Genomic DNA, 10,124 nt, shown 5'->3' on the forward strand with positions numbered 1-10,124 from the left:
TTGTTATGATTTTAGTGTCGGACACGAGAAACAAGAAAAGATTTCATAAACGAATCAAAACTCATTCAAGAAGGAAGACGTGAAATGACTGAGAGAGAGAGACAGAGAGAGAGACAGAGAAGGACCAGAGCAAGAGAGACAGAGAGAGAGACAGGAGAGAGAGAGACAGAAGAGAGAGAAGACATGACAATGAGAGAGAGAGAAGAGACAGAGAAGAGAAGCACAGCATAGTGCTAGACAGAGAGACCAAGAGAGAGAGAGAGAGCAGAGAGAGAGCAGAGAGACAGAGTAGAGAGACAGGACGAGAGAGAAGACAGAGACACGAGGAAGAGAGACGAGACAGAGAGACAAGATAAGACAAGGATGAGAGAGCAGAGAGAGAGACAAGAAGAGAGACAGAGAGAGAGGAGACAAGAGAGAGAGACACAGAGGAGAGAAAGAGAGATGCAGAGAGAAGAGAGAGACAGAGACAGAGAGACACGAGAGAGAGAGAGAGACAGAGACAGAGAGAGAGAGACAGAGAACAAAGAGACAGAGAGAAGAGACAGAGAGAGAGACAGAGAGAGACAGAAGAGATGAACAGGAGAGAGAGACAGTGAGAGAGACAGATGAGGAAGACGAGAGCATGAGAACAGCAGAGAGAGACAGGAGGTGAACAAGCGAGAGAGAGACAGAGTACAGAGACGAGAGAGACAGAGTCGAGCGAGAGAGACTGGGAGAGAGCAGAGAGCAGTTAACAGAGAGTAGCTAGAGAGGAGAGAGATAGAAGATGAGACATGTCAGAGAGTCAGACGATAGAGAGAAATGAGAGAGAAGCAGAGAAGAGAGGATCAGAGAGAGAAGAGACAGAGAGAGAGAGAGACAAGGATAGTACAGGAAGAGGGAGAGAGAGGGCAGAGATACACAAACATTGTTGATCAGCCTGTGATGATTGTGTGTCTGAGTGAAAAAGCACAAAGACACACCAGATCAAGATCAAAGCATCACAACATCTACACTATCTCACACACAACACTCACTCACACACACACACACACACACACAGATCATGAGATAAATGTAAAGCTGTGTGGATCTCAGGCAGGAAGGAGCGAGGCAGGGGGTCAGGTCAGGGTCACGTTAGCTTCACACAGTTTAACACACACACACACACACACACACACACACACACACACACACACACACACAGATAACCTCAGTGTGTGTGTGTGTGTGTTTGCAAGAGAGAGTGTGTTACTACATTAAGTCTACACTCATCCCACAGTGGATTACATTCAACACTGGAGATGTGGGACAACAAGGCTGAACTAAAGCTACTAAGAGACACACACACACACACACACACACACACACCTACACCTACACACACCCACACACACACACACACAAAGCTTGGCTATAGGCAGCATTGAAGAGCTTTACACCATATTGACATCTCACAAGCTGTAGATCAAACCTTGAGTCAATTGTGTCACATTCGTGTGTGTGTGAGAGTGTGAGTGTGTGTGAGTGTGAGAGTGTGTGTGAGTGTGTGCGTGAGTGTGTGCGTGAGTGTGAGTGTGTGTGTGTGTACCTGTGTTGGCAGTACTGGCCGTAGTGGTTGTCTCCACAGTCACAGGTGTATCCGTGGGAGGAGCTTGGCTTCCTGTGGCACTGAGCATCGTTCTCACATGGATTCAGGTGACAGGCGTCAGTGCAGCCTCTCCCATAGTAACCTGACAGACAGATGGATGGATAGATAGATTATTTATCCTCTAGGGGAAAGTCATGTGTCCATTATGATGTAATGGAGATATGCAGATTGTACTTGCAGATGCAGATCACCATCTGATTGATATTTGTATATTTATTACATGAATATTAAGTTATGAAATGAGCAGCTCCAATATTTACAGATTCAAAGATGAAATAACAAAAAGAGTGAAAGCATCACGTCACACACCTGCTGCTGTGTTGTTATCTCACACACACACACACACACACACACACACACACACATAGTCACACACACACACACAGTGGCTCCTTGTAAAAATAAACTAGTCTCAGCAGCTGCAGTCTGTATGAAAAGTATGAAAGTATGAAAAGACCCAAAATGAGAAATTATTCACGTTATTTTAGAGACTCATGAAATGAAAAACTTTTCTGCTAAGATTGAGAAATGTGAAATTTTTATATTGCAAGATGTTTAAAATGGAACATGAGGTTTGTGGCTGGTGGTTTGTATCTGAACAGTTGCAGCTTAAAATCCCATTTCCCTCGTCTCGCTGTTCTTTTTTCCTTCAACATAAAAAGACTGATCATCCAAGTTTATCCCAGAGGATCCAGAAAACACAGGGAGAAAACTCAGAGAAGTTTCACTGATTCATAAACATCAGACGTCTCAATGTCCTTCACATACACAGGAAGCATCACAGGTCGCTGAGAGCTGAAATATAGTCAACATACACACAGTGCTCAGCTAAAGTTAAAACAGGTTTTTATTATTATTATTATTATTTTTCCTCACTGGTTTGAAGTGGGCGGAGCTCTGTGGGAGAAAAGTGATGTCACATACGTCTGTGCTCTGAATTAAAACGTCATGACAGCTGTGTGTTGCTTATGTTTCCAGCACAGAACTTCCCTCGCATGTTTAATCATAAAATAAGAAACACACCACAACATTTATATTGACATCTAAATATGCAGAACTGCGCTCTATTTCCCATCCATGTACCAGACATAATAACCTGTCAGCTCACCAGCACACATCTTAAATATCAAACTGTGATTATCACCAACGACGCTCTGCGACTCACTGCGGCTGGAAAACAAGCCACAGCTGCTCGTACAATGTTCCCCGTCCACTGAGACACAAAGAGCTCTTCCTCTGAAGAAGACACCAGCGCTGTTCAGGAAAACACATCTGAAAAAACACTGTCATTTATTTCAATTATGAAGCTGAGCGTTGATGAAACATCAGACTCAGTGAGCTGCTGCTTTTCTGCTTCAACATGAAAAACGTTTCATCTCCAAACAAAAGAAAAGAAAATTTGTTTTTTACTGACACAGAAATCTGTGTGTGGTCAGTAGCTGCAGTCTTATGACTCACACTTTGGATAATTCCTCTGTGTAACAGCCAGAATAATGAATTTTGAGGAATAAATTTGTGCAGCACTGTGAGTGTGAAGCAGCATTTTGCAGCAACAAACCTGAGAAAACAGGAAACTAAATCACATGTCGCCAAAGAAAAACAGATTTGAAAAATGTGAAGTCGCTGGAGAAAACCTCTGAACTCCTCTTTAGCTTCTGCAACTCGGAGATTCGTCTTGGTGAAAGAAAAAACAGCGACACTTCACGGCTGCTCATCAAGCCACTTCAACACAACAACATACAACACACGTTCCCACCACACACTTCAGCGTGCGCCGGTGAACGAATCCATCATACACTTCAATACGATCCCCAGACACTCCACACAAACACAGCAGCTCTTACATGGAAACACAGGCCACAACTTAATAGCCCTCTTTAATCTAATGACTACAGCAGAGTGCTTCACTCACACTTTGGCTGCTCAGCACAAATACAGAAGGACTCTCACCAAACCGGCCTTTCATTTAACAACAACGTAATTGTTCCATCTGCTCTTTAAGGGACCTGTGTTACAGCTGCATTAAAACAAAACAGGACCGCTGCTCCATCAGAGCCCACTGTCATGATCCCACTGACAGCGGCTCTGAACCAGGGCTGGGTGAGATATATATCACAATAGGTGATATATATCTGGATATCTTTTAATTTAACCCTTTGATTTATAAAGAGACGCCTCTCTCGTGTTCCAGTCTGGAGGTAACCACCTGGTTTCTTGTATTTCTGACTGTTCTTGTTTCTGATTTCTCTGCCTGATGATCATTTATGACATAAACATTTTTAATTCTCCTGCGTCAGTTTAACAATGAGACGACTCAGAAGTGAACGTGTGGTTCATGTTCAGTATCTCTCAGCATGTGCTTTAAATACAGCTTCAAGTAGAGCTGCTCAATTCATCAAAATATAACTGAAATCTCAGTTTGTTGACTTCAATATCCAGATCTCAGCAGCTGCAGTTTCTTTGATGAAGGTGAAATGTGTCACATTGTTGAGCATTGTTAGCATTAGCGTTGTTAGCACCATCAGTGTTGCCCCGACCTACAGATCATATTCTCCAGACGTACAGGAACAGAAATCACATCGTCATCAATCATTCAAACTGAAATCACAATCACAATGATTGTGATTGTAAATCATGCAGCACTAGTTTTCAGCCTGTCTATAATAGTGATTACAGACAACATGGAATCAGGAATCGAATGTTAATTCTAAATCAATACAAAGGATGAAGTGACTGCAGTGAGACATCACAGTGTCACACTGACTTCTCTCCCTCACATCCATCATCTCTCCTCCTTCAGAGAACAGCTCCTGCTCTCAGGAAACCTTTTCATTTACGGCCTGAATAGAAGAATGCCTCTATAGACTGAAGTGTTTGTGTGTATGTGTGTGTGTGTGTGTGTGTGTGTGTGTGTGTGTGTGTGTGTGAATTCCTCCCTCTGCAGCTGACAAATGTGTACATCTATAGAAACCAGTGAACCCACTCTGCAGCGTTCAGGCCGGTGGCCTTGGCTGCAGCTTTAGACAAACACAAGCTTTCTACTGACTCCTGTCTCTCTCTCTCTCTCTGTCTGTCTCTCTGTCTGTCTCTCTGTCTGTCTCTCTGTCTCTCTCTCTGTCTCTCTGTCTCTCTCTCTCTCTGTCTCTCTCTCTCTCTGTCTCTCTCTGTCTCTCTCTGTCTGTCTCTCTGTCTCTCTCTCTCTCTGTCTCTCTCTCTCTCTCTCTCTCTGTCTCTCTCTCTCTCTGTCTCTCTCTGTGTCTCTCTCTCTCTCTCTCTCTCTCTCTCTGTCTCTCCAACTACAAACTTGTGCATAATGAAATCTCCACACACACCTTCATTTTTCTCCCTCAAACTTTCATAAACTAATTTTTTAATTTCATCTTTTTTTTGTCTTGTTTGAAAATATTTCAGGAATTATACAGATAAAAGAAAGAAGATCAACACATCTATTGATCAGTTGTCAATTATTAACAGGTACAGTATAATTATAGTGTCTCTCACACTCACACACACACACACACACACACACACACACACACACACACACACACACACACACACACACACACACACACACACACACACAGTAAATCATTTTCTATCAGCCCTATACATCTTTACACCTTCACCATGGCAACTGACGGAGAGGCGACGGCGGCCTTGGCTGCTTTCAGACTCTTATAATGACACTGGCCTTGTCACAACAATACGGCAGAGAGGGAGAAGCTGTGAGAACAAAGAGCTGTAAACCGTGTGTGTGTGTGTGTGTGTGTGTGTGTGTGTGTGTGTGTGTGTGAGACAGTCAGGGTCCTTCTGGAGCTGTACACACAGTCAGAGGAGTCGTGTTCACTGACCCATCTGTTCATCTGCTGAAAGACTGAAGATCTAAAATATCTAATAAAGACGTGTTGGTGGGACTGAACATGAAGTCCAGTGACTGTTTATCTCATTGTTTCACAGCGGCTGACATCTCTTATGTCGTGTAAATACATTTTCAGTTCATAATGAGATAATTCATGATGTGATCTGTGTGTCATCTTTTCTATTCCCTAAAATAACAGTGAAATTCTGCAGCACTGACTTCAGACCAGGTTTTTGTTGGTCAATCACTTTCCACTGACTCAAGGTAACACTGCTCCTGACCACACCTCTCTAAGACCAACAGGCCCGTGGATCAGGCGGGAAAATGAGAAGCGTGTCGTCTGAAACTAGAGAAGACAGGTGTGTCAGGTGTGAGGTAGAGGCCTTGATATCCTTTCTAGTGTTGATAACACAGCTGATCAATAAATGACATTCCCAGTGGAGGCGTCACACGTCAGAGAACAACTTTTCAGCAGCTTCAGTATGAACAGGATGAACAGTCTCTCTGTGTCAGACACACTGCAGCTGTTCACCACGCCCATAAACAGCCTCATATCACACACTGTTTTCATACCTGGACCAAAGCAGCAAACACTGACAGGAGATTGATCACTGCAAGAAGAGCAGCTCAGTCCCAGAACCCTCCACATGTTCCACATGTTCCTGCTTCTCAAACTGAAGCAGACGTGAACCAACAGGCGGCAATTCATCACATTAAATTCAGATTTTCACTGCAGTGAATTAGCCTGTAGCAACTGTCAGACACACACACACACACACTGTTGTACTACATATTGTACACTTACTCAGAAACACACACAGTGTGGAGATGAGAGAGCAGATGTCTCTGTGCTTTGTCATGCAGAACCATGTCTCACAGTGTGTGTGTGTGTGTGTGTGTGTGTGTGTGTGTGTGTGTGTGTGTGTGTTTTCAAGGATGCTGTATTGCACAAATCAGAGGTGCTGTCAGTTGCATGAGAGACCCATTAGGCTGGTTTCAGTACAACACACACACACACACACACACACACACATGAAAGAGAATTATTCAGAGAGCACCTCTCTCTCTCTCTCTCTTTCTCTCTCTGCGTTTATTAAACTTTGATTTGTCTCCGAGCAGCTTTCACTGTATTTAATGCTCATTGTGCTGATGAAATATAATGATAATGAGAGAGAGTGTGTGTGTGTGTGTTTACAGTAAATAAGAGCGCGAACACTAAGTTTGCTGATAAGCTACAAGTGTGTGTGTGTGTGTGTGTGAGTGTGTGTGTGCTCTCTGAGTCTGTGCTCCATGTTAATAAGTCAAGGTGTTAGCGTTAGCTTGCGGGCTGGTGCAGGATGCTACAGGGATAGCAGCAGCTCTCTGCTTCCTCTCCATGCTGCAGAGCCTGAGGCTCTCTCACTTTAACAAACTGCATCAGTCACATAACTCTCTCTCTCTCCTTCCACCTCCTTTAATCTCACGCTCTCCTTTAACAACTTTTCTTTCTTGAACAACTTTCCCTTTCCTTCCCTCTGTGATCTGACAGAACACACAGGTAGCAGCCTGTGCAGGAGGTAATCTCACCTCTCGTGCTTTTACATCTACAACTGAGACACAGACTCCTTTGTATTCCCGCCTTGTGTTGACCAGTCCAGTTTATCTCTGACCTTTTCTGCTGATGACACAGTGGAATGAAATGAAAACCAAATGTTTTGCATAAAATAACTAAAGTAACTGAACATCATGTGCAGAGATGTTCTGATATCAGTTTTTCTTTCCCAGTATCGAGTCTGACATCTGAAGGTCTGAGCACAGAATCATTTTCCCAGCTCTATGCTACTGACCCTGTGAGGATGTGATATAACTGTTATTATATAGTTTATTGTACAGCTCAGGTGAAACCCTTTGGACGAATACATGAGTCACAGAATCTTTCTTTTATTCTCTGATTCGTCATAAAACAATAAATCTTGTATATAATACACTTTCCTTACTCTGCCCCCCCCCCCCCCCCCCCCAACTAAAGCCTTTGTACTGTACATGATGTTGTCTTTGTACTGGTGGGACTTTACATGTTGCCAAATTGCTAACGGCTAACGGCTAACAGCTAACATTACACAAACTACCAAGTGTGAAACTATAAAATGTATTAATAAATGACATGGTATCAGATCATTGAAGAGACTCGTGTACTCGCAGATACTCGGTGCAGGATTTTAGGAAGTATCAGACCTTACAGATACTCGTATCACAGTCAGAACAACTGTAATCATGCTGCAGTTAATGATGAGGAGGTTCACAGGAAAGTAGTGAATGAAAAGCAGCTTGAGGATCAATATCCTGACAGACTGTGGAAAACAAGTGGATTGGCCACCTTCTCTCTCTCATGTGGCTCTTTCTCTCTTAATCTGATATCCAGTCTTTCCTCTCACCTCTCCTTTAATCATAAATATAAATAATCTCCTTTAATCATAAATATTAATAATCTCCTTTAATCATCTCTGCTCACAATCCAACTGCAGCTCAGTGGCTTCTAATAAAGCTCCAAACAAATATCAAATATCCTCATCCTGCCCTTAACTTTCACACTTCTGTGAGTGTGTGTGTGTGTGTGTGTGTGTGTGTGTGTGTGTGTGGATCTATTCCCACATGTCTCTGCTGCTCTCAGGCTGTTTGATTTGACTTCCTCTCTTCCCTCTTTCTTCTCTTCTTTCCTCTCGCCTCAAAACTTTTGCTGTTTATTTTACACTATTTCTGTCAGCCGCCTCTTTCTCTTCATTAATGATTCATACTTTGTCTCTCTGTTCCTCCTCTTTTTCATCTTTCTATTATTCTCTCTCTCTCTTTTCTGAATGCCGTATATGTTTTCCTTCCTCTCTTCCTCTCTCTACTCCTCTTTTAATCAGGCTCTTCTCCTCCACATTAACTCTGCCTCATTATATTCACCTGACTAAGGAGATTCTGGAAGTTCGCCTGCAGTCAGTTTCTCTCTGAGTCTCAGGTGGATGAGAACTCATTATGTGTTCCCAAATATCTGTTTAACCCAGTTAGAGCGTTGGCAGACACCTACGCACAAACGGCCACATCATAATTATTGCCTCTCTCTCTCAGCCGGCTGGCTTCTATCACCTCCTGTCGTCGCAGATATTTTCTGTCACATCCGATGTCCACAGTGTGTAAAACAGCAGGAGCATTTCCCTGGCGCGGAGGTTTGAACACATGTAAATTAACATGTATGAGCGAAGTAGAGAATCGTTCCTCGCTGTGCTACTTTACAGTTTATCTGATGTTTTCATTGGTGAAGTCAAAACACAATATCTGTGTCGCACAAACTGCTCAAGTAGTTTTTTAATCTGTGATTTAAAAATCAGGATGTTTAGAAATCAGATGAATGATTCATACACTACATACACAATGAAACGCGACACCACTGACTTCAGACCAGTGCTTTGTGTTGGTCCATCACTTTCAGCCGCCTGGAGATACAACAACAATGTTCCTGACCACACCTCATTGAAGACGTGTCTGTTTAAGTGAGTTTGCTGGACGGGAGAATGACAACTGTCAGAAACTGTCAGAGACACAGAGCTGGTTGCTGCGGTGACGCACAGTAGAAAGGAATAAATGTAGATCTACTTCCTCTGTCTGCTGCTCGCCCCAGACTCTCTCTCTCTCCTCTCTCACTGTAGCTGCTGAAATCCATCCATTTTGCCACATGTACAGTTTAGCTAGGCAGGTGTTTAGTTATTTTCTCTCATGCTGCGCCTCCCCTCAAGTTCTTTGTCGCCGCCCAGGCACGCTCACTTTCCAACACTTTGAAAACAGTGGATCTGAACCAGGAAGTACGATTCATTATTTGTTAAAAGTAACTAATCATTTCATTTGGTGTCCTCCATGATTGATCCCATGATCCTTCATTGTTTTGAATAACATTCTGTCTGTCAGACAAATGTTCTCTTGCTCCGCTGTGAAAAGCAAACTGCAGAAGCTAGCATGGCGCGCAGGCTAACAACAACAAGACTGCAGCAACAGTGACGCCTGTAGCTGCTAATGTTGTTAGCATCCAGCTCATGTAACGAGCTGTCTCTACGTTAGCCTAAACACACGTTAGCCTACCCAACATCATCGTCACGCTGTTCACTCACCAGGTTCACAGACACAGGTGTGCCGCTCCCATTGGTCAGAACAGCGGCTGTGGGCGGGGCAAGGAGATGAGACGCAGGGGTTGCCAACGTTACAGCCAGTCTCCACTTTGACAGTTTTTGATGGGCGGGGCAGGGGCGGGGCATCAGGCCGTACACCCAACCGGACGCCCTGCAGAGAGACACAGAGAGAGGTTCATGTCTCCAGCTTCCCTCCATCTCCATCCATCCTCACCTGTACACACCATCCTCACCTGTACACACCAGCCTCACCTGTACACATCATCCTCACCTGTGCACACCAGCCTCACCTGTACACATCATCCTCACCTGTATACATCATCCTCACCTGTACACATCATCCTCACCTGTGCACACATCATCCTCACCTGTACACACCATCCTCACCTGTATACATCCTCTTATCCCGTTCTGAACCTCTCCTGAGCCCAGAACTCCTCCCACATGCAGATGTTTCACCTTCAAACCATGAATCTCGTTTCCC

At 43.8% G+C, this 10,124-nt stretch overlaps 1 protein-coding gene across 1 annotated transcript in view; it reads right to left on the reverse strand.

The window, feature by feature from the left end:
• The window catches only part of celsr3 (cadherin EGF LAG seven-pass G-type receptor 3), a 122,457-nt gene that overhangs the window by 44,097 nt on the left and 68,236 nt on the right, over positions 1-10,124 (reverse strand). Inside the window, 2 exon segments of the mRNA XM_022757560.1 lie at positions 1,574-1,715; positions 9,623-9,791. Coding sequence (XP_022613281.1) covers positions 1,574-1,715; positions 9,623-9,791 — 311 coding nt within the window.

Source organism: Seriola dumerili, unplaced genomic scaffold (genome assembly GCF_002260705.1).
Source record: "Seriola dumerili isolate Sdu_G_001 unplaced genomic scaffold, Sdu_1.0 BDQW01000283.1, whole genome shotgun sequence".
Lineage (NCBI taxonomy): Eukaryota > Metazoa > Chordata > Actinopteri > Carangiformes > Carangidae > Seriola > Seriola dumerili.